Genomic DNA, 26,393 nt, shown 5'->3' with positions numbered 1-26,393 from the left:
ATTATTACACACTATAGAGGAGAGAAAACAAAACGTTCGTGAACGAACATTACGTGAAACACTGGCAAGATCTGTTAACTGTACATATACAATATAGATATACATACGTATAAATATACATATATATATGTACGTATTAAGAATATCCGAGGGAAAAATATATATTTACATATATACATCCGAAAAAAGCGTGCAATTGGGCGTGCAAAAGAGAAACAGCGTGCAAAGAGAGTCAGTAGTCACAGAGAGTGTAAAAAGACAGAGATAGATATTATACAAGAAGGATTCAAAATCGTGGGAAGTATATGAGATTGAAAATTCGCGGCACGTTCTACCAGGGACACGGGCGGTTCCACTCAGTAGACCGGCAACGACGGCCAACGAATCATCTCACCGTCTCGATTTTCACCCAGCGTCGCTACTTCTAATCTAAATTGAAATCTAATAATCCGCGACGAGACGGAGCGCGGCACGTTTCGCCACGCTCCATATCCTCCTCGCGATATTCCTTCCTAGGAATCTTTTCTCGAGCTAACCGTCACGAAAAGAGTAATAGAAAAGGGGAAGAAAAAAAAAGCGAGAAGAAAAAAGAAAGGAAAGGAGAGAAACGGAAGAGAAATAGAACCGTCACGGACCGGTAGGCGAAAGATCGTGGCAAAGCAGAAGTAGAGAACGCGAATGTTCGCCAGTTGTCACAGGTCGAACGTGCCGTTGAGCGTGCACTTTGGACTAGCATCATAGCAGAAACAGGTCGCGTCGAATGACATCGGACAGCCTCTCTGTTGTAATTTTCCGGCTCCGAGTCATCCTCGACGATCGTCAGTGTACGTGGTGCTTAAGAAACTGGACTCGCGAACGACGACAGAGGTGAATCTTAGAGAAAACCAATCAAAGATAACGATTATGATGTTCTTTTTAAAATCAAAATATAAGCGGATATGTATAAGGTCGATTGATTATCAAAAGGTATTTATTCTAGGGACCGATCGATTTTTTCAAGAGGCTCGAGCTCCAAGAGACGCGACAACCGATCGAAAATTCTTTTTTCCCAGGACGCAACAGAAAATTGATCACACCGCGATGCCGTAGTCTCGAGAGCTCGCTGATTGATCGATCATACCCGACCCACCGGCTAGAACGACCGCGTTGCACTGTTTCCTTACCAACCGATCAATCAGTTACTTTTCCAGCGCCAGCACATAATCCGCAGACCTGGAAAATTGCCAGTCTGTCTTTATTATGTTCCGTGAATCGCGTGCCGCGATCCCACAACGGCTCTGTTGCTCTGAATCGATCCACGAAATCCGTATCGTTGCACGTCACTTTCGGGATATTCCTCTTTCACGAAAACGATCAGCATATCGGCTAGTCACTATGAATAGTCGCTAGAACTATGCATATCCAAATTGAAGCTTAGGCTTTCTCCAAGCTTTAGATTATTGCTATGATTTTATTGTAAGATTTTATTAAAGCGATCGTTTCCCAAGTAAGATTATGGTTATAGTAGATATGTGTTCTGAGGAATTGTCATTTTAACGGATGTGTCGTTACAATCAGATACAGTAAAATTCCATTTATAGAAACTCGTCAAATTATAAACATGATTGGAGTTCACGTAATATGAGTTTGCCGAGTCTTCCCTTTACCTATGTTCTCTCGTTCATATAATAGGAATTCACGTCTAAATAATTGGATTCAGTCAACAGAAGTTAATCCAACTCTGACTAAGAGTTGATTCAAACGAATGAGTTCATATAATCAGAATTCTATTGTATGTAGATTCTTATAAAAGCATGCATTTCAATCTCCTGATGATACATTCGTCTGAAAGACAACTCGTCAGAACACATATTCACTATAACCCACAGCCTTGTTTGGAACGATCGTTTTTGGAATATATTTGAAATATTTCATCGATCCGCTGGAACATCTTATAGTGACAAGCATTATTACTCGCGTAGTAAACCTAACGATCTCGCGACGTATCGATGCATGCAGACACGTCGAGATCGATGCGATGCAATTACAAATTGCCAAATTTTTGAACTGCCGAAAAGATATGGAAACGCGAAGAAAAGCAAAGAAAGTAACGAAAGAAGGAAGCGTGGCACCTCTGTCGTAGTGGGAGCGTGAACGAAGAAGTACACCAACGGTGTGCGTTTACCGTTGACGTGAAGGAGTGCAGAATGAGCGACGGTGGCAGCGCCATTGGCCACGCGACAGGTGTACGTGCCATTGTGCGCGGGTGCGATCGTGCTAATGCTCAGGGCGCTGGTAAAAGCGTCATATTGCCGGACGGTAATGGCCTTTCTCGGGGACTGTTCGGCCTGCCCGTCGGCCTTGGGGCCCCGCTTGGGCCCCTTAATCGCGTCTCCAGGACTGGCCGGGGCCTGAACGCGGCTATGGCTGGACGACGGAGTATCCTGCGACGTCCTGATCGTCTCTATTGGGACGTTATCTTTCAGCCACGTGAACGTCAGTGGCAGATCGCCAGTCACGACTACGCACTGTACGCTAGTACGGTGCCCTACGTTTAAATCGCGAGCAAAACTGAAAGGCGTGATTTTAGGTGGCACTGAAAGAACAATACAAAGACAAAGGTGGCATTCCAGTCAAAAGCGGTTCGAGGAAACGCTATAGAGAAAACCGCGTATTCTTTTATGGAATTTGTGTGTGAGTGAACGGGATAGAAGAGAGATTTTCATAGGACAGAAGATATATGAGCACACACGTCGAAAGGATGGGTTTTTAATTCTGCCCTCCTTAAGTTAACATTTCCTAGTTAACAGTTTTTTCATTGCTCGAGGCTCGTTGAAATATTTGAAGTTCTCCGTGTTTCGTTAACTTTTAAGTAAATTTATATTATACAGAATGTTATGAAGTAATGGTTAAATGTTTGAAACTGAACAAAGAGAGAGAGAGAAAGAGAGAGAGAAAGAGAGATGGTATAAGAAACAAAACGAAACTTTCAAAATGGTACACAGGACATTTTAATTAAGGAAGACAAAATTGTCCACCAATGCTGTCGAGTTAGTAAGATAAAAATAATATAAAAATGGATTAAGAGGTCCACAATATCAGTTGAAATAGAAAGCTTGACACTTTAGGACGCTTTGTGCGACGATCGAAAATACAATTCAGTGGCGATACATCGAAAGGACGTATGTCTGGTTCATGATGAAAGCACAGCGTGGTCAAAAGCCGCTCGAGCTATGCCTGCTCTGTAATTACACCGGCGTTAATTAAATTTCCATCTGCGGTCCGTGCACATCACTAAATTAAGATCTTAAAATAACAGTTTTGAGGTAGAGTCAAGGAATATATTCTTTGACCATAAAACTAGACTTTATTAAAAATTGAGTCGTCGCAAAGTGTCCTAATGCGCGACATATAAAGGAACATCGTTTAACGTTGCGATCGTCTATATAGAAACAGACAGCTTCAAAGAGATGGGTGAACACATTCACGTTGCGAACTTCACTTACAAGCACTGTTTGTCTTTCGCGGAGATAAAAGATAAAATTTACCGGCAATTTTTATCGTTAGACCTTCGAGTTCCAATCTTTGACTCGTCGCCAACTTTTTAATCCTAGTCCAACAAATTAATCCAATATCTGTACAATAGCTTGCTTAATTGGATGAAGCGAGCGATGTAGTTATTTTTTGTATCGGAATCCAATGGATAGACCGTTCTATAACTTACGCAACACTCGTTTAATCCCCTCAATTAAGAATTAACTGCTAATCACAGCGCCGATATAACTCTGCAAGCTTCCATCCACATAAAAAGAAACTGACTCACAAAAGTATTTGAACATTTATTACGGTAAACTTTTATGTTCGCGTTTTATGCATTATACAAAATATTTTGAAATCTTGCTAGTATCGTAGATACTAGCGATATGACTGTTATGATTATATTTAGTAAACGATTATTATACAACATGACAATCATCTTATACATGTAATAAGTGGTCCCCATTGAATATTAGTCGATAATTGGCTGTTTAAATATTCTTATAGTCTCTGCGAAATATGTATTTTTATTAAATATCTAGTAATTTCTACATATGCATATTTCCAAATCTGACAGTGCTAATAAAATTTTCAAACGTTTCACATAACCACACGTAATATATATTCATAAAAGTTTAAATACTTTCATGAGCCTGTGTATGCGTCATAAGCCATCGTTGCTCCCTATAAAAAGCAAAACGCGCCGCGCAGGAATATAATCTGCTTGCTCGTTGGTATCGTTAAATCGTTTGAGTTAATCCACGAAAATCGCGATGTTCAAATGCCCCATACACGCGCAGGTAGGTATATCTCTTGCCTGTGTATATACGCGCCATTTTTTACGCACCTCTTTTCCCCCCTTTACAACCCGCCAGCCACGGTTCCTTTTAATATCGCGGAACACTCTGACTGGGATCGGATTCGCGATAATTGTAACCCGCGTAACGCACTTCTTCCCCTCGAACGGTTCAACGAATAAACCGGCGTTAGCGAGAACAAACGCGGTAATTGATATTTAACCGTAGCTGGCGCGCCGTAAAATTTTTCACCGATCGGTTTTTACTTTTCCACCGCCACTCTAACGCTCGCTCGTTCATAGCCTACCCTCATGGTTACGAACGGTGCGGGAAAGCTGCGAAAAATTCGCTCTCGCCGCGGCGTGGATCGTGTTAATGAACTCGTTCTCCTCGTCGATCGAACGATCCCAGTTTTTTCGTTTCAAAGATTCCCCCCACCACGGGATTCACATCGAATACCTCCGTCGACAAGCTTTCGCAATTAATTCGTGGCCCGCGAGCACCATTCGAACGCCATCGCGCCGATAAATGGGACTTTTGCTGGCGCTTAAACGCGCGAAATTTTCACAAAACGCAATACAATCGATCGATTACAAGCACTCTGGTTGATTGCTTTCGAGTCGAAGCGTAACTCGTTCCGCGTTTATAAGCCGCCAAGTTTAACACTCTTACGCGTTGCTCGAGCGTTCCTCGTTGGTACATTTGCCTCTTCGATCTCGATTATGAGAATTGCCAGTAAAATTGAATTCGTTAACGTATACACGTATAAGACAACAATGTAACACTTTGTACATGGATTTTTGTTACGTTTTTGAAGTGCTTGCATGGTGAAGGGCACATCGCGCGAGAGAAACGGCGACTGAGTCACGTTAATAGAATATCGATGCTTCGACAACAGCATATTTATGTACAAGTAGTACGTGCACACGTTCTCAAATACACGGAGCGCTCGTGGTTGAAATCATCGTTCGATCGTGTACTCGCCATGATTTTATATCGCGATGGTTGGCGCTTTGTTTCTTCACGAAATGTCAGGTCTACAAATCACGTGATGGACAATTTCGTCGATTACAGGATTTGTTAATCCAAATATTATTTGAAAATAATGTAAGGAAACAACATTTACAACTTTTACCATAGAGAATAAGGAATTTAAAAAAGCTGTTGTATGAATAATTGAAAAATTTATTCAAAAATTGTAATTAATAAATAATTCCAGATCTTATAGCATTAATATCAGAGGAACATGTTAAAAGAACTTCTGAACCTTGTGACCGAGCAAGTATATGAAGCTTATTGGAAACATACTGTTTTATATATTTGGATATCGATAGATAAGGATAAATGTTTCATAAGTCACGAGATACTATAATACGGAGCGTAAAATGCGAATATCAAGGATATCTGGAACGACGCGACGCGAGTCGATATTAAACCGGTCAGCGATATTTTTCGCCCGCCAACGTTATCTCGGTCCCAACGATAACAGAAGCGTACGTAAGGGGATTCCTTAGAACTGGTATGCTGTTTTTCCGAGGTTGATGCACGACACGATTAAACAGTAGCGAAGCAGAGGATCCTTTCTCGTAGAAGCGCCCCGTGTATCGCTAGAGCGTGCATATACACGCACGTAGACCCGGCCCCGTACCCTCCGGTTAGTACGTGGCATCGTCGCGCTATGAATTTTTATGTACAAAAGTACACGTATGTAATATAATATACAGAGCAGTTAGGCGAGCGCGTGCAAGGACAGATGCTTGAGCGATGCAGTGAAGTGCTGTGCTCTTGGTGCGTGGGTTCGTTCGCGGAGTGTTGTCAAACGCACGGATATCCGTTGACGCACATAGAGAAGATAGACGAAGAAATGGAGGTACAGTGACTCACAAAAATATTTAAATATATTATGTGTTTACGTTATGTTTGTTATAAATATGAAACTTTCCGAAAATTCAGTAACAACAGTAACGAGACATGGGTATTATCGTTACATTGGTCAAACTTGAAACGAATCTAAAAATAATGAAGTACAAATTTATAAACTTTCCGAAAAGCTAATAATGTAACTGGTATAATATCGTATAATAATGTAATCTAATATTTTTAGTATCTTTGAAACGATCAAGAGACTGACAAAAACACATGTTTAATCCTAAGACCAAATAAACTTATAACATCTGTCTACATTTTAGATATCTCCTTATACATTTTCTTTCTCAGATTTCTCTCAAATTTTGCTCATTTAATCCCGATAGTCGTATCTCATTACAATACTAATGAAATCTCAAAATGTCTCGTATACTGCGCATAATATGTCTACGAAAAGTTCCTGCATATGTTGTAACACTTTCGTAAGCCACTGTAAATAGAGTTAGAGATAGAAATAGAGATAGAAACAGGTAGATGGACGCATACACGCACACGTACACACCCTAGCACACATGTATATATATATATACACACGGTTGTACCGCAATTCCTGTCGTATGATAAGGACCTATCTTAAGAAATTCTCCGGTCGAGAAACTTTTTCGACCGTCCGTTCCAGAGAGTTTGCTGTATGTGCACCACCGACTGTTCCTGCAGTCGGACGATTGTGTTTCACAGAAGCATCCTATGCACACACACGATCAGTGTGTCGTATCGTGTGCAGAGAGTTCCCTTTGATTGTCTCCTTTGCTGTAGCTAGCGTGATCATATAGCTCTGGTGGCGGTTCGGTGGAACGTAAGACGGATGAATTGACCGGCTCTGCTGTTTGTTAATCGGTTCAAACGCGATCACATTCTGTTCGAGTAAATACAAGAACAACCAACTAGTAGATAACTAATCGCATTCTCAATGACTAGAAAATCGTCCGAGTGGCAAGTTAATTAAGTTTGACGCCAGGAGAAATTATCGATCGATTTCGTTCATATCAATTTTGTCAAATCGCTTTGACGTTTAATCGAATTCGATACTCACTCTGCCTTTCGATTTCTTCGTTTTTCCTTGGATACGCGAAGCTTCGCGGATAGGGTTCGCGGAAACGGGAAAGCGATTACCAATTCGGAGGATCGCTTTCAAGTACTTTCTCAAAGTATACAAAATGGCGAGCGAGTTCGAAGGGGCGCGATACGATTTCCAAGCCGGCTGCGCGATTAGGAGTCGCGCGATATCCCTTTCCGCTTCACCGGAACGCCATCCAGAGCCTCAGGATCCTTTGAGGCAACTTGCGGCAAGTTTCTCGAATTTTTCGAACTTCCGTCGCACTTTGCCAGCTTTGGAATCATACGTACAGAACGTTTCCTCCCCCTTCTGCGTCTCTCGCACGAGGCAACGTCTATTAAACTACGCGAACCGCTTCGAGTGTTTGTTCGGAATTGAATTTATCTCCTCGCGCGATCTGCACTCGTTAAACGTTTCGAGCGCTTTCAATGAGATTGGCGACGAAGAAGATGAAGAAAACACAACGCAGACGGCGAGAAACGCGAGAAAATCCGAAATATCGCGAACTGTGTGTATTCAATTGGGGCGTAAACGTGTGCCGGTTTATCGGCGACGCGATACAACAATTAAAAGACGATAACGTCGGTACGTTTCGAGAGATAAACCTGGTTTGCCCGCAGCTCACGGTTGTTACTGTCTTTTCGGAAATTCACGCACGGCTACGCGATAAACCCGGTGAAACCCGAAGCAATACTGGCTCGCGTTAACTAATCCCAGTCAGCGATGAACAATGGAGTACACGGAATTTCCTCCGTAAACCTAATACAGAAACATTTTGTGTGAAGGTAAATTTGGCGGCACGCATCAAACACGCCGGGATGTTATGCATACACGAATTGTAATTAATATGCGATTGCCGCCGGGGCAGAAAATTACGGAGGGGATGCCTGGGGGGAGGATGTTGTGGGAGGACAGAATATATCAAACAAAGAGATGACATAACTTTCGGTATGTCACTGTTGCGATTATTCGTTGATAATCGTTCTTTGACATCTCTAATGGTCACATATGGTACCCGGTCACGCAGAAATTGTTTATTCCCATTCCTTTGTACGACAAATTGTTTCGTACAATTAACGATTTACTTTTGCAAATTTTTGATATTTAAGATTTGATATACATGTCACACTGTCCATAAGTATTTGGGCGTTTCCAAACTATTGGAAATGACATAAACTATATTTCAAATGGAACTCAATTACAGAATTTGGGCCACGAATTTTGTCTCGGTTTGTCGTATACAATTAGCACATATCGATGAAAATGATAATCAATATTAATTATTACAAGTAAAAGGGAAATAATTTGAGACCAATGCAAATTGATATTGCGGATACATTTGAATTAAACGGCTGTGTCTGTTCGATATTGGAATTTTAGAGCGATTCAAATATATATCCCTAACGATATTTAAAAAAATTTGTATGTAGAGTGACCCAGGTATATTCGTAATTTCGGTCTGTATCTTACAGAACGTTTGATTCTATTTATGGCTAGGAATGAAGAATTAACGATAGAAGAAAGTTCTCCTACCGTAATATCGAAGATGTGATTAAAACATCGATATTTCGCTCCAAGTGCAAGAGGAGTCCAAATATTTATGGATAGCCGTGTAATTATAAGAGAAAATAAAAAAGAAGGAGAATTGAAGGAAAGATACACATGGAAGATAATATAAAAGTGTTAACGTTAAAAGTCTCGGTAACTACGTCCACATGTACTCCATCAAAACTCCGCAAACACGAAGCATAGACGTAGGAATGAAAATGAATGGGTGTACCGCACGTGACCAGTAGAGTTCAGATACTGAGGCAAATTAAATCGTCCTGCCTTGTGAAGCCTGCAAAAGAGACCGGTATCGGAAAATATTTGCTTTCAGTTCACTCACCTAGAACGCGCACTTCGACTGAACGTTGAGAGGTGAAGTTATGCTTGTTCCTGGCGGTACACGTGTACGTGCCTTGATCGGCGGCTCGTTGCACCGTATCGATGAACAAGCTACCGTTCGCAACCCTCTGTCTCATGTTCGTAGGCAGCCTTACTCCGTCTGGTAACAACGTGATCGATCAATTTGCCTCGTAATCGCAATTGGAATTCCAAATGAATTCAAGCCAGTCCGTCGAGAATTTACTGACTCCACTTCGATTGCCCAATGTATAACGGATATATGGATGCATTTTTCAAATGAAAGATTGTATATGTGGAAGATAGGAGGACATATTAATACTCACCTTTCTCCCAAACGATCGATTCGATGGGATAACCAGCGACCGGGCATTTGATGTGAAACTGTTTCCCAGCAACCGCCGAAACCGTCGACATGGGCCTGACATATGGCAAACCTGCGATTGACAAGCAACGAAACATATATTTCGCTTCGAGCGATTCCCCCTCTGACGCGACACCGATGCTTCTCCACGTTCCCATCGAGTGTCATGAAGTATATATAAGACTCGCAATTTATACCATAATACAGGGTATCTACAAAGTACAGGCACGAATCAAAATATAAAGTGTAATATACCATTTAACACCTCTGATATAATAAAAACGTGGAGTTATTTACCTAAGCTTTAACAGACTGAAAACACAGTCTTGAACTTTGGACAGATTAGTCAAACTTGTTATAAGACAGCTTTCGTCATTAATATGATAAAGAATGAGAAAATATCCTGTACATTCTGTTCGGCGAGAGAAGTTAGAAAAAGAACCTTTTTGATGGACCTACGGACGCGCAGTGCTTCGTGGTTGCTACAGAAAAAACCAACAAGCGTTGCACTCTTCTCAGACCAACTACTCATCAGCATGTTGCATCGCGTCAGTTTTTTCCAGTTGCGATTTCTTTTGCTTTTATTTTTTGATTCGCCCTCGTATCTACGAACAAGTTCATAAAACTTGTTTGAATGGGGAAATCTTGTGAGTTTCACAGGGTGTACAAGGTTTTCATCTTCGTCCGACAAGCGGAACGATTCGCAGCTAGCGTAAATCCACTGATAAAACAAAAGCTACAAGGCAGTTTTTAATTAACAGAAACCACCGCTCCAAGGGTGGTGGTTAATGACAAAGGATCCCATCGAGCCGATATTCCTGGTGATCGATTCGAGCTACGCGAGTGCGAAAGATAGACGAAGAAGAGAAAGAGAGAAAGTGAGAAAAGAATAAAGGGGGAAAGGAACAGTGAGAGAAAAAGAGAAAACATAATATTCCCCGGGGTTTCCAGTCAATTTCAATCGACACCGGCCGGCGATTCTTCTCCTTAACAGTCTTTACCCTCTCACTCTCTTTCTCTGAGCTCTTACTCCTACGGAGTACTCACCGTAAATATTGAGTTTCGCCGAGTGACTCGCCTCGCCAGCGCGGCTGCTCGCGATGCACTCGTACTCGCCCCCATCTTCGGACTTCACCGACGAGATGTTCACGTGGGATATTACGTCCCCGTACACGGTCACGTACTGGCCAATCAGGAGTCTGTCGTTTTGCGGAAGCGGAAATCCATCCAGCAGCCAGGAAATTTGCGGCGTGGGATTACCCGCGGCGCTGCATTTCAGAGAAACCGATGGACCGGTCTGCATTGTCTGTTCGATAAACCTGTAGACCAGCTGCGGCGCGATCTCTGTTAACAGACGTTATGCTCGGATTACACATACCTCGAAGCATCGAAATACCAGCACACCGACTCACGGCTTTCCCTCTCAGCCATCCTTTCCTCGTCTTTTCACCCCCGGTTTCTATCTTCTTCCCTCCAACCGTAATCTGTCTGAACGATCATCCTACCTCGTCCCACCCTGGTTTCCGATCGAACCTGGATTCTCCTTCGCTAATTACCACCTACTTCTACCCCCCGCAGCTACTACCACTTCGCTAATATCCGGCTATTTATTTACCTGGTAGACTCGCTGCTCGATCTTCGCTCTACCCTCGTCGCCGGAGCCTAACTTTCGATCCTATTCGGATTAAATTTGTATTATACAGAAAGGCGAAACGCGGATTAGAATTTTACCGAGACGATATTGGCTAGAGAATAATACTAGGATTATTTCCGATAATTTTTATCTAGTACGCAAGGGGCGGATAAAGTGTGTATTAATGATTTGTAGAAACTTTGAAAGAACAGCAAGATTAGATAGTCTAGGCAAAGTCAGTGCGGATTAATTACGGAACGTCTGCGCGGAAGCAAAAATAAATCCTCGAAGGTAGATACCAAGAAGAAAAAATAGAATAGTAGAAGATGGCAGAGGGATTTATACAATATCTTCCTACGCTATAATATTACTTTACTAAAAAGATTCTCCATTTACCTGTTCTACGCCAAGATAATAAATTATCTTAATTTAATGTAATTTGCGTGCAAAAGTATTTTTCCCGTTCTTTGATTCAAATAACATTGTTCAGGATCGTGCAAAATTGTAAGGAAAATAGCGCAAGAATAGGAGGAACAGGTAAACAGATTCGGTAGAAAATTAACAGAGTGCGTAATGATAATAATATAGTTTGTCACAGTATAAAGATGTAGACGACTAGAAATTGAGAAATTTTTGAAAGATATTACATAAATTCCAACCTCCGGCTATGCACCGGCTCAAATGGATTTTTGACTCGGCCACTCACCAAAACTGGGTCACTGTTACAGCCACTGTGACGCGTCGTTGTGCCGTGAGAAGAATCGCCATTCTAACTATAACGAAAAAATCCAATATCGAAACTGTCCGAATCGGTTAACCTCCAAACTGCTCAATGTCTGCGTCGTAGATCGACAAAACATCGCGTCCGGGATACACGTGGAACGATCTCGATGCGCTTCTAACCTGACACTCGGTCATCGTATCCCTTTTCATTATGTGGATTTTAATAAGCAGCAAGATTTTGTGTTAAATAATTGGCCTGAAGATTAATGGGACTTGGAGATTAAGAGCAGCGCAACTTAACGAAGAAACATTGAAAATAACCGCGACGCGTTCGCAAGCATGCGTTCCAGTTCCAGAAGGGCTCTAAATGAACGTGCCACCGCTCGTAACGAGCCCTGCTGGTAATGAATTCATGAACTTCATAAGCGCGAGCACGTCGACTACGAAATAACAGCCGACTTTCCGCCAACTTTTCGTATGCATACCTTGATTCTTGCACGCCCCTGCTACACGTAGTAACTTCGACGTCTCCTCCGAAGTCGACATCGTCCACGGTTCTCCGTGTTACTAAGTGTCAAAACTCTTACAAGAAAAACATCAGCTTAGAAACTTCGCGTCCGTTTCTTGTCAATGTTCCCATCCTACTTCTTTTCTTTTTTTCAAGCAAGCCTGTGTCATTCGTCGTCTATCTGACGCTAAGATGTCCTTAACTTTTTTCCGAGATGTTTCGCTGACTTTTCAAGCACATATATGTATATATGTGGCGAAGATCAAAGTAAATTATACGGCTTGATAATTTGCAACGATGTTTTATCAAGGAAATTTCAAGCACAATAACGTTTGACGCGAAGCGTTTGCAGAAAACGATGGTCGTGTTTCACCAAAGTGGCAGCGGGAAATTTGGTAATGAAAATTCGAAATTACGGCAACACGGGAACACGGCGTATAATTAAAAGACTGCCTACCCAAGGAAGCTATTAGTAAATTAACAATTACGCCTGTCCAATTAGTCCACCTCATTATTTCGCCTTCGGAACTGGCTACACGTACAACTTTGCGTTCCAGGTTTTCTTGAGCCTGGAATAATCTTTAAAAGCATCCTGCTTCGGGGTTGCCTGTTTACTCAGACTCGAAAGAAGCGTTCCAGCAAGCCCATCCTTTCATTATACTTTCCCCGAGTTTCGTATTTATTATAAAATTATACGAATTAAACAAGTCAACAACTTTAATCATTTCTCGGCGATCCTTTCCACGAAAAAATTTCTTTCTATAGAAAAATTCATCAAATGTTTCCAAAATCTTGTTGGTAAGCTTAATCCCAACGATCAACACGTTTCTCGCCCGTAATACAAGACACTTTCGTGCGGTGAAAGCGCTGGTTCAGCGAACGAGGTTGATGTTAATGAAACGTTAACAGGGTAGACCGCTTGTTTATCGTTCGCCTGGAAAGAAAACGAGAATCGCCGTGCAAATAATAGCCGAGGCTGTCGCCAAATATAACCAGTACTCTAGCGAGCATACCTCCTAGCCGCTGGTTGCAATTTAAATTAAAAATCTGCGGAGGGCGGCTCGACTCGTAGAGAAACTTCATTTCCCACCCCCTCCGTTTAGGGAAGAACAAATTTCTCCGTTTTCCAGGCTCGATTTAAAGTCCAGCCTTTTCTCTCCGAACTTTCGTATCGTGACTTGTTCTTATTATATTCGTAATGGCCATCCAATCTGGTCGAACGAAATATATCTCTCGCGAGCCATTAGCCAAATTTCGTTTCGACCGTTTAATTTCCAATATAATTACAGTCCAGTTGCCTGTGGCAGATTGCGATATATACGTAATACTACCATCAAATGACCTCAGTAAAACAAAAAGATATGGAAAAAGTATTTCTATTTGCTAGGATAAACTTACATACAACCACTATTTCTTAATATAGTTTCTTGGCAAACGCAAGCATTTGTTGAGAAACATCTTTTACGCGCTTGAACAATTTCCAACCTTATACATACATCTCCATACAAACATATGAAAATCTCATGGTAATAGGTCTGGACGATAAGACAGATGTTCCCACCGAAAGTTACGCAACAGGATTTGAATAAGAGTTGTGTAACAATTGACACAACGATTGAACGAATAACACGTAGCTGAAACTTGAGTTCGTTTGTTATACGACGTGTCACTATACTATGTACGTATATACTATGTATACTATACACGTGTTATACTATAATGTACGATTGACCGATGCAATTGAGTTGATATTTAACATGAATATAAATAATAATGCTGCGTCTATAAATATCGTTCGGAAATTCTGTGATTATTCATATCCTACATAATATAAAACTGTCTAATATATTGAATATGAGCTTAACTCGATAAGGTTCGCGACATTTCCTTATTATATACGCCAATAAGCATTTTCTCGGAAACTTGACTTCGATATACATCGGAAGCGAAACAATTGTAGGAAACGTGGTTTCTGATACGCGAATTTTCCTACAAAGTAGTACGGCATGCTTAATAGAACGAACGAAGCGCGGCATTCGCTTCTTGAGAACGCGACTACTTGCGGTAACTGCCAACACGATGCTGGGTGTCTCTCTCCTGTGTACTCTATTCTGATCTCTATCTCGTTTCCTCGCATGGCTGACGTGCCTTCTTCCCCCTAACGTATCTATGACGCATAATAAATAGACGCAGCCAGAGCTGCAGGCTGGAGCGAGATCGTGCTCGGCTGGCATGCAAAGCATTGGCAAAACCGCAGGAATCTCGTTAGCGTATGCAAATCCAGGGTGGCGGTACTAACTATCCCATCGTGCTGCGGGCAATCCCCACCTAATGTACACTATGTGCCCTGCAGCTTAGAAATCATGCGACCGAGAAAAATTCCAACAGTAGCTAATGGGATACATCAAATTTTTCCACACATCGAAAATCGACACGCGTCACGCTGTTGGTCGGTCAATCGGAAAAACGGTCTCGACGATCTCGGCACGTTCATATTCGAACAGATTCGTTCGCCGTGGACGAAGGTTAAAATTGGTATGCTCGGGTTCTATTAGAGCGCAAGAAACTTTTTTGCTGAATTTCTCTTGCTCCTTTGACAGCGAATTCCTTTTCCTTCTTTAATCGCCGAGTGAATGTGATCCTCGAGTCCCTAAAAATTTTCGACTTTTTATATGTACTTAATTAAGGATGTCATATTATGAATTAATGAGATTAATTGGACTGATATAACGAAGAGAAGTAAATTATGTGTAATTTTTTAATATTCTTGATCGTGGATTTCTTTTAATTTTCGAGTCATTACTACTGGAATCGCCGACTTAGTATATAACATATTTTTGCCTGATTACAGGTCAACTGTACTATTGCGAAAATTATATGTATATCCTCCTAATAATTGTGAGAAGATTGATTTAACATTATCACTGAACTTTTACGTGTTGCAAGTTAGAGGTTATTAATATTACTTCTTTCAACTTTTATATCCATCCTGTCATGACATCGATTTTCTTCACAACTGCTTCTATATTGAACGTGACTAGCGGTTTTTCAAGATAGCAATTTATACAGATATTGAAAAAAAAGGAATAAATAAATTTTCTCGCATAATAACATTAAGTTTGGTGACAAACCAAATAAAATTCTACAAATAAATTCTATAAATTACAAGTCACTTAATTATCCTATTATATACATATAGGCAAATAAATTGTAAAGTGTAAAAGAGAAACTTTCACAGCTTCTCAATTTGCTAATATTATTGGTTAATAAATTAATATGCAAGAAGACTCTGAAACTAGAACATTTTGACAGGTTTAATAATTCCAGCGTAAACGAAATCGATTACGGTTTATTCTATAAGAAAAATAACCTAACTTAGCGTCTTTTGAACCTTACGAGCGGTGGCGAACGTCGAAGAAATAACGCGCAATCGTAGCGTCGTTAAAGCTAATGAAAAGTCGCTTAGCGCGGCTACCTGACGACCACGGCAAGTTATTGTAGCCCGATGCAATTGCGGGTGAAGCGTTCAAAGGTTGAATCCATTACCGTTGTTTGCTCCTGTTCTTGTTTCTGTGGCGCCCCGCCATCGGCTACCTACTCTACTTCGTCTCTTCAATTACCCCCACCGTAATGGGGCAGCGGCTACGTGGTGAGAAAGGAAATAGTTTCACTTCTCTCTGATACTCGACCAGGATGGATTATTGAATCGTGGAAGAAAGAAAACGGACCGTTGTTCGAGAGCCCAGCCATTGTATCGTTCGACCACCGTCAGTCAAACTGAAACTAACGTTCTTTCATCCGAGAGAAAGAAAATTTCATGTTTCAACGGCCATCGAAGTTAGCCCGCGTGGTTAATGATGAAGAAAGTACGTGGTAACTTTTCAACGTCGTACAGATTGTTTCAACAACCTTTAGAATAAAACGTCAGAAGAATAGAGAATAATTAGCTTCTGCTGTACCGTAGAAAATATCTGAATTGACTTTCATTGTTCGCAGCGATGCTATTATAAAATTAAATTTTACGTACACAAAATTGCGCCGGCAAGTTTACTGAATAAGCGGCGTTTCACGTTTATAGTGTTTTAGTTAATGCGTATCTTGTGAGAATCTTCGAGTCCGTGTTCGAAATTTTCTGCGAATCTGTTTGAAGGTTCGAATCTTGTAAGGATATGAGATATAAAAATGTGAGATCGAGTATGAATTTGTTTCAGTGTTGTTTGAGATCTTGTGCGAATCCAAATGTGTGCTGGTGACGATCTGTGATTCGTTAGATGAAGCAGAAAGTTTGTTGGTACAGCAGAGTCGTCTTCTACAATTGAAGTAAGTTCGTTAGATAAAGAAATTTTACAAGTCACACCTTAGAGCTAGTAGTAATAAGTACCGTTGCAGAATACGTGTTAAGTGGAGCTGTAACGAAATAAATGCGATCATACAAGTAAATTTTAGAAATCAATCTGATTATCCTATTTGACGAAAAATGATAAAATTGTAAAAAATACATTTATAACTTAAGTCTATCGATCAACTTAATTCTAACCTAGTTTTATAGTTTGTTGATTTACCAATACATATTATTAGTTGGTAAATTATTATGTGCAGGAATGGCCTGGGATCTAAAATGGTTGAAAGTCGATTATCGATTGATATTTGAGAAAAATAGGAGTGAGACGGCAGCTAAAAGTGTCTAAATAATGGAGAAATGAATCGATTCAATTTATTAAACAAAGTAAGAAAAGATAGAAATTGTAGCCTCTAAATCGTCTATTTTGAAAGATTTGAACCGAAACGAAGCTTGTTCTCGCGTTTGTTTGAACGAAATCGCGGATAAATGAAAAAAAAAGAGAGGAAAAGAAGAGGAAATCGAGGTATGGAGAATTGGCTTGATTGTATTTCCTGGAAAATTCGAGTATTGCGTGGTTCTCGATAGGGCATTAATGTAGCACGCTGGGATGGACCGTTGAACGGGCGGACAGCAAACGAGGCCATTTTCGCGCAAAAATAGCGCGTGATGCCCGCGGCGTAGCAACGCTCACGACGGAAAATACGTTACGAGAGGCAGCGGGCTTCGAAACGTGGAACGATAGCCGTGAAACGATATGGAACAGGATGAAGCGATGCCTCCTACCACGGGCACAGGAAGCTCACCAGGCGCGAAATAGCGCGGCGGACACTTTATTCCTGTAACCGAGCCCGGGGCTGGCCAAAGGCAATCTGCCTTGGTAAAAGTGTTTTAATTGAAATCTTCGGGGCTGTAACTCGCTCCGCTTGCCATCGTCGAGAGAACAACGTTCGATGTTCGGGATAATGGAAAAAGCATCGCGAGCGTTGGTCGAAATATGACGAGAACCGATACGCGGAAGTGAATGTAAAGCGAGAAAAAACAAAGCAGCACCCACTGGGTTCGTTCCCCGGCTGTTTTACATCGAAATAACGCGCTTCGCCGCACCAAAGCGTTGTCGAGTAGATGGTGCATCTCGAGACCAAGAGGGAGAGACAGTCACGGCACAAACGGTCGATTGTAATCGTTTGACATACTTTATTGTCGACTATGGATATGGATGCAAGAAGAAGAAAGCGTTTTGTAGGTCACGGAGTCAAAGGTCTGTTCTATCGTCGCGTCAACCGAAACTCTGAATTGGATGTATAAAATGTCGTGTTCATTTAACTTGTTCGACACTCCATAAAAGTAGAATCTTGCTTATCTGAACGGACACCGTAAGTATTAATTATTAATAAGATCTCTAGAAGACTCATACAGCACACATAGTATATTTATTAATTTTTTTATTGCATGTGTTCAAATACTTCCACCAACTACCATATATTAATATATATATATTCGTTATAGAAATACGACTTTCTATGTGAATTGAATATTCTAATAAAAATTACTGAAATCAATCCATAGTTCGAGTAGTAGGCATTCGATACTAATTATCTCCTACAGTACGAACGAAGTGTAAATAAACCAGATTTTATTATACTTTATCTGTAATTTCATTGATATATCGACTTATCATATTAAAAATTATTCAAAGACTGAAGTGAAAATGGCCTGAAAAATGTACGTGACGATGGAAATTTAATAATTAAAAGCGACGAGGATCGATGTGCTGAGAACGCGATTAACGGGGTGGTAAACAGCGATTTCCGTGGCGAGGCACGATCGGGAAACCGATGTGGCCATTTTCGCGCAAAAATGGCACGTACTTCCCCAGAGGGAAACCGTGCGGCTCCGTGATGGAAAACGCGTTACGATGGAGTGGCACGCAAACCTGGAATGGATCGTATGGGAAAGAGTTCCACTGCATTAACCACCAGCAACCTATCACCGCGGCACCATTCGCTCGACAAACAGGTCCATCCCTTCTCCGCCACCCTTTATGCTGTAGCAGCCCACACCATTTCGTCGTTCCTCCATCTACGAGCCTGTCTTTCAAACATCGTAGCTGGGCCGCTCCATCGTCAACCAAGGAGTAGTGAACTCGAATCGAATGAAGGAAAAAGACGAGGAAATAGCAAAGGGTAGAAGGGGAAACCTTCCCGGGACCAAGAGGTTTTTCGATTTCTCGCGGTTGATCAAATTCAAAGTCTGTGATCAGGACGAAACGAAATGCAAATCCGTCGTGAAAATTTAACGAGGAAGTAAATTTTACTAGCAAGATGAGGAAGACATCGTGTCGGTGCAATTGAAAGCTACGGCTGTGCTGACGTTGCGATGTCATTAGATGGTACCTCTGAGTGTCTTAAATGTTTCATTTCACGGAACGTTCGTTAAGCTGTTTCTATCTAGCGTAGGAGGAGCAAGCTAAGAGGGGTAGATAGAACGAGGGTTGTTTAAAATCGTTTAAACGGTATAATGGATATTACGCGGAGCTAGAACTGTAGCTGGCCCGAGTCGCGAAGAAAAAGACGATTATGTAGCATGCGGGCAGAATTAAACGGGCAATCTTGAATATCCGTTCGAACGCTCGGCGACGATTTAATAAAACGATCCGCGCCGTTTCACGCGGGATTACCAGCGAGGAAACGACGTTCCATCGGTCAGGCCATCCTTTCTCATCTTCCATTTCCGCTCTCGTTGCACACGATAACCAGCAAGCAAAAACGCGTTGGTGTGTGTATATGATGCGATAAGGTACGTAAACGCTAAACAAACAAAGACTCACCGCCCAGCCGCAATTCCGCGATTCCTTGAGCCATTTCATACTCGCTTCTCACAAAGCACTGGTACATGCCACGGTCCTCTCTTGCAACCGCCATCACGGAAATACGTTCCCTGGAAACCGCCCTTATGCGACCGCCCGTCCTCAATGGCTGACCGTCCTTCAGCCAGTACAGCGCCGTCTGCGGAAATCCACTTGCGCTGCACGTCTGAAAAGCAGTTTAGAGAAAAGAGGCTGATGAGAAACGTTGCCTGTGTCCGATGCCGCCGTATGGATCGACCTCGAATCTGCCGCGCTTCTTTTCTCTTCTTTCTTCCGAAAACAAGATTGCCATCTATGGCGAGAGAAAGCCACGGAAAGAAGAAGGCAAAACGCGAACGCCGTCGTAGCTTGAAATCAGACCTTTCGCCTTTTCGCCGTGCCCCTCGTAAAAATCGGATTACTCCGGAACGTGGATCGCGGCAAATGGCTTGGATGCGAGCGAAGAATTTACCGGCAGATGAACTTTGCGAACGGAGATTGCGATCTACTTGCCTTACGTACACCACTTTTGTCTTCCAGGGTTAGGGCAGGCAAAGTTACCAGTAATGGTTATTATATTAGGATCGTGTATGTGAAATTTTGTTTCTTCGAAGTTTGGATTTAGCGGCTCAATGTTATATATCGAATTCTATTCTATTCTATTCAATGTCTCTTGTTGTTCTTCGTATAACGAAACATCGCTGTTAAACAAAAACTTGCTTCAATGAAACTATAAAAAAAGCAACAGAAGTCAGTATATGAATATGTCTCAGAAGACAATTGATCAACTCCGTTGCTTTGGTTTTATTATTTACGTGCATGAATATGTTCAACTTCTGAAAGATGAATATCTTACTTTTGTAAGTAAACTCATCGCAAGAAGATGACAGAAATGGCAGAAATTCCAATTGAAAAAACGAAGTTTGAACGTTTTTCTAGTCTTTTATTTCTTTTATCTTGGGAGATCTCATCAAACCTTACTCTCTTAAATCACGAAGTTTATCAGTTTGACTTCTGATCGACTGATATAGGAATGATGTACACGTAAATCGCAGTCGACCATGAAAATCATCAATTACCAAATGAGCGGCTTTCCCAAGATCGACGGTCTGGATCGATGGCTGAACGTGCACGCTCAGTGGTGCAGACACCGTTAACCTCACTTCCATAGATTCGCTGCCCTCCGAATTACTAGCGCTGCACATGTACGAGCCGGCATCGCTTTCCTGGACGCCTTGTATGATCAACGAACCGTCTCGAACAACGTAATGCCCGGTTGAGTCCTCCACCGGCTCCTCCCTCTGATTCCTGTTATAGTACCACCTGTAACAAAAAGAGAACAAGAAAAGAAGCGTATCCGTATATTTGCACGAGCATCGATGTTGATTCTCGCCTAAGAATCGCGAGACAAAGAAAAGAGGAAAAGCGGTGCACGATTTTCGCCGCGGATCATAAAACAACAGCGTTACGACGCACAGATACGATCGAAATTCTATTTTAGATCCTATCGATATCCGATCGTTGGACTAACGTAAATTTCCTCGAGAACGTTACCTTGGACGCCTCTTCGGGTCTTATTGAAGAAAAATATAGACCTGTGATACCGCTTTAGATATACACATGGTTAGCACGTAAAATTTTGTCATATAACGAAATGTTATGCCTTGTCTGTCTCGCGATACGAAAATTTTTGGGTATAGCGAAATGTTATACGGAGGAAAATTTTAGATCAGCTTCGTGGTAACATCTTGAAATATATACGCGGCTAGCGCGTTAAATTTTATCATATAAGAGTGAAGTATTGTGTCCTGCCAGTCTGTTTAAACTAGACCTTGATAAGACACTATTTGACGTTATATCGAAGAAAAGTATAGCTCGGAACTCCTGACATTATTTTCAAAGTATGTGATTACTGAGCTAAATTCTGGCATATTATAACTGCAAAATATCGTGTCTAATCTGTCTCTTAAAATAAAGCGCCTTTGGCTACCTCTTTATATTAATTTCGCGAACGAGGACTGTGTAATGTCAGAGGAAATTATAGTCTAAAAATTATCGCCATACTATTTTTAAAATGCACATGTGGTTATAACGCTAAATTTTACCATATATAAGGGCGAAACATCGTGTTCTGTCTGTCCTATGAAGCGGTGGGTCGACAGACTTTGAAAGAAGAAACAACGACATACTCACGTCGCAAGATTCTCCTTCGTGTCTGACGGCAAATGGGATATACTACTGTCAACTCGAGCGTACGCTCGCTTCACTGACTAGTCGGACTCGATGAATCGTAACATTGCATCGTTGCAGTCAGCCATTCAGGCAGTCAGCCATCTCGCTACGATACAGCGTTACATTACGTTCGATCGCTGCTCAAGATTCAGCTCAGTGGCGAAGCAAAAATAGCAGCGCATACCAGAGTGCACTGGCACCGGACAGAGGGCGATATTACTGCTTTGCTATCCGACCAAGCCTTTCCATTCCAACGGTGTATCTCTCTAGTGCACTCGCCAACCACAAAATAACAACTGTTTCATTGGGAAGACTGAATACACACAGCACGGCCGTGAATTGTGCTACACGGCTACAGTCATACGTTCACTCCCTCGTTTTGCTTGTCTCTTCCTCTCTCTCTCTCCCTCTCTCTCATTTTTTTGTATTCGACAGAACCCCTCGCACAAGCCGAGAGCGTATGCAACGCGCTTCGATGTACTGGCACGTTTTCAAAACACTCCCGCTTGAACAAGCAGCTGGATAAACTGCGCCTCTGCCTGCACCGGATACGGACGAAAATCGTTAATACCAGCGTATCTTTAAATAAAGGAGACGAACGGCTCGCGTATACGTATGTTCGTTCGTTTTCGCAAGCGAAGCGTATGCAAATTCCTGAAAACGCAGAGAGAACGCGGGAACGTTTCGAGCTGCGAGAATTTCAAGCGTCTCCACAGATACGGGATAATCGAATCGATCTTTCGCGAGCACACACGACCTTTGACCTCATCGAAGTACAGAGAAAAATCGGAGCAAATTCCAACATCCAAAAATCGAGACTAATCATCGTTCAGCCTTGAGATCGTTGATACATTTCGAAAAGTTTTGAAATAATCGCGTAGCGATTTTAGGCACCTGACGATTGCTCCGCGCAGCAGTGTGCAAACGAAGGAAAACATTTGCGTTACATCGAAACGCGCGCGAGCAGAGCGTCAATATTTACCGAGCGAAGCTTGGAAAATAAAGTTTTCGTCGCGGTCGATATTGATTTTGCTCCCTTAAATGGCCGCGATTCGACCATTTACCTTTGCGTCCTGCGATAAATATTATTCTTAGAAACTTACTTTTTCACCTGTAAATCGAAAAACTGTATCGAACCCAGCCACGTTCCCGATTTCGGTAGCAATTTTCGAAAAAAAAAAAAAAAAAAACGCGGGAATCCGACACGGTACAAGGGAACAGGCTAGTCGACGTAGTTCTTTCCAATCTTCATTCAACTGAAACGAAATCGTACGTGACCTCGCAAGATCATCATCCAGGTCTGTCCAAGGGAAAAACGTCAAACGACTAGTTGCTGGGCAGAACCACTGAGGATCTAGGCTACGAAAAACCTGAATTTTCCTCTAAAAGGTCCGGATCTCCAGCGTCAAATATTTTCTGGTCTACAATCTCGGAGCTAAGGTAGCATCCCTTGGGATCGTAGTCCCCTAACATTGTCCAAAAATGATCTTGCATCCTCTCGTTCTCATCTTCGTGGTCCATCTTCTCCGACCGGTGATTGACCTCTATCTTTCTCTGTCTCCTGTGTGTGCGCTGAGGTAGTAGTTTCGAAAAGCGGCGTTACAGACTGTCGGAGGTTGGTGGGCTCGCGAGAGGAATCAGGATAAGGTAGGAGGTGCAGAAGGACGCCGATGAGGTTGAAGAGTCGTTGGGTATTCGGCGGAGGAGTGGCGGAAGAGGGAAAAGCGGGACAGAGGAGACACGACCGACGACGAGAAGTATACCTATAGATAATCGAATTTACGGAGGGAAATTGGTGAGGGAAGGAGATAGGATAGGTAGGTGGAAGTGCGAGAGAGGGCCAGAGATGGAAGCCGTACCTTGCTGGCAAACCCTCAGACTCTACCTCTCCCTTTTCTATTCTGCCCTCTCATCTTCTGCGTCGCTTTTCCTATCTCGCTCCGATCCTTTTGCTTATCCTTTGCCACCCGATTACTCTTTCTCTCTCTTGCGCCCCTATGGCTGCGTACTCTCCTCCGTCAACTCAGTCAAGCCACGGGGAAGCGGCAGCGGATGAGGCGGTGGAGAGAGTCGCTGTACGCAAGCGGGTCCGACAGAGGACGAAGATGGGATAGAGAGAAGGAGACGATGAACACAGCCACGGAATACTCAGTGACGTCGACGTACACGTAAATGCGGAATATTTGATGGGCTGTCAGAAGCAGTCTCTGTAATCAGCGGTCGGTTTGTTTGCGCTATCCATACACTCCTCACGTCTATATACCTTCGAGCAGCCTCACCTTGCTGCATTCCCGGCATCCACGATGCACGCGTGTGCGCCTGAGCGTATGGCCGCGTATCCTATGCGAGTACACGCGCCTCTATCCCCTGATTTTTAACGTAATCGATTAATCACGGATCAAGAGATTTCTTGAAAGGAAGCGTCGCGTCATTTCCAAAGTCGTTGCCGCGATTATCGATCGAGATGCTCGTAATTCCGTGGACCAACGGAATTAATTACGCACGTCAAACATTCGTGACAGGAAATTACTAACGGTAAAGCGCATCGAATTATTTGTATTGCTCATTGTGCGAATTTTCATCCTTGACCGATATGTAACAATCGATGTATATCAATACAATATCAACAACATTGGTTTCATCTTAAATAAGCTCTCTCGAGGAATAAACTTTTGATAATCTTTGGCGAGAACGGTCAGATGATACGAAAGAGAACCTACCTTAACTGTTGTAATGTATACAATATTCAACAAATCTCTTTTTGTTCTTGTTGTATTATCATTGTGTAGAAGAAGGACGAGCCAGGTCGTTTGGCGTTTAATAACCTCGACGTCGATGCAACGCGAGTAAGCAACAGCTAGAGAAGAAGGGGAAGAAGTCGTTCCGCCCTTCTCAGTCCCGACCCTTTCGTTCGTTACCATTTCAAGCAAAGCGGCACAATCGAATAATAAATACATTAACATCCTAATACGCAATCCCTTTTCTCTTTGTCCTTGCGCGAGTATTTCCGTTAATCCGCTTTACCACCTTATCACCCCATTCCCTTTATTTTCATAAGCACTTAACGATACGTACGCGGAAATAAAACGTAGAACGAAACTCATTAGAACTATCGTTTCGCCTGCTTTATTTACGAGGTCCCAGTCGTGTTTTCTTTTTGCCTTCTTGATTCCGCGACGCGAGAATTCCGGCTCGATTACCCGGTCGTTTCGTTTCTTACTCGGGTTTATTGGATTCACTGGAGGCTGGAGTGATAAGACTAAGTTTTGAGATAGAGTTCATAACTCGTGAGATGTCTACAAAAGTAGCTTCACCAATATCGACCGAACAACCGAATAAACGAACCATTCTTATACACTCGACTCGACGCTTCTGTTTCTTTTCAGTTTCAGTCTATTTGGCTATGCTAAATAGTCGCGAAAGGTTATCCGTCTGACCTATGTGAGAGATAATTCTACTTGTCAAAGAGAATCGCTTTTCTCCATCTCGTAACCTCTCTTCTTCCCCTTTTCTCGCGTAATAATATGGCAGCAGAAGCCAACGAACAACGTGTGTTTCACCTTTTCATCATGGAAATACCTTCGCGTGCGAAATAACGCTGCTATGTTTGAAATTAGCATTAATATAAGAAAAATACGAGGGTTTTGAACCTGAGGGGGCGAATTATTCTCTCGTCCTGCGCCACTTCCTTCCGTCATTATTATTGTTCCCTTTGACCCTGCGATTCTTCCCAAACGAAATCATGAAATCTCTGAAATGCAAGGTTCCTACGTTTGCGAATGGAATCACTGTACCATGACGAAACAGCGTGTTCGGCTTATCTACCGTTGAATTACCGAAAGACCGACCTTCTACAGAGAGGGGTGGGGGGCGAGATTGCTCACGGAATAAACGTCGCTTATCGAGGTCTGGCCCATATTCTAAAATAAGACGACGAGAGAGAAAGAGAGAGAGGGAAAGAGAATATGGAAACGAGCGTCACGCGAAATTGAAATTTTTACATTTCAATAACGTATTCGTTATAATCCTCTGGTTCCTGTTCGTAGTGGAACCGCGTTTGTTGCCAAGAATTATCGTCAACGATTTAACGAAATTTAACGGAAATTTTACCGAGTAGCCGAGGAAGTGGAGATTGGAGGGTAATTTAGCGACACGACCGGATGTCTTATTAATCCGAAGAGTTATCTTCAATTTACCCAAGCAGCTACAACGTAGTAACAGTCGTCCTGTACTTCAACCTAGTAGATTACTTTGCGCCAAGGCTCAACCACGATGAAAAGTAAATGGTAGTTTGCCGGTTAATTTCGTAGCGGAACATCCGTTTGCACTGGTACTCGAGAAGGGAACGAATGGAAACCAATTTGAAGGGTACAGAAGCTGGAGCGAGTGTCGGAAGTCGTAACACAGGGCGTGTTACAATATTTAAAGCGAGGACACTCTCGCGAGACCCTCGTTGAGGAAGTCGAGCGCGGAAATTCATCGATCAAAATATTGTTCACCTATACGAAAAAACACTTTTTTTCGCCGTCAAGCCAATTAAACTTA

General features: G+C 42.2%; 1 protein-coding gene across 7 annotated transcripts in view; it reads right to left on the bottom strand.

Moving 5' to 3' along the window:
* LOC132907996 (cell adhesion molecule Dscam2-like) overlaps nucleotides 1-26,393 on the bottom strand; it is a 162,818-nt gene that overhangs the window by 50,177 nt on the left and 86,248 nt on the right. For 5 of the 7 annotated variants that reach the window (XM_060961496.1, XM_060961493.1, XM_060961498.1 and 2 more), the window contains exons 6-11: nucleotides 20,696-20,939; nucleotides 19,599-19,803; nucleotides 10,613-10,909; nucleotides 9,528-9,638; nucleotides 9,185-9,343; nucleotides 2,165-2,575 (exon numbers count right to left, since the gene is read on the bottom strand). In XM_060961496.1, the coding sequence (XP_060817479.1) occupies nucleotides 2,165-2,575; nucleotides 9,185-9,343; nucleotides 9,528-9,638; nucleotides 10,613-10,909; nucleotides 19,599-19,803; nucleotides 20,696-20,939 (1,427 nt within the window). The remainder of the gene's footprint in view (nucleotides 1-2,164; nucleotides 2,576-9,184; nucleotides 9,344-9,527; nucleotides 9,639-10,612; nucleotides 10,910-19,598; nucleotides 19,804-20,695; nucleotides 20,940-26,393) is intronic. The other 2 variants (XM_060961494.1, XM_060961497.1) reach the window with 1 other exon arrangement.

The sequence above is a fragment of the Bombus pascuorum genome, chromosome 6 (assembly GCF_905332965.1).
Source record: "Bombus pascuorum chromosome 6, iyBomPasc1.1, whole genome shotgun sequence".
NCBI lineage: Eukaryota > Metazoa > Arthropoda > Insecta > Hymenoptera > Apidae > Bombus > Bombus pascuorum.
The sequence above is the reverse complement of the archived record's forward strand: the minus strand, read 5'-3'. Positions and strand labels throughout refer to the sequence as shown.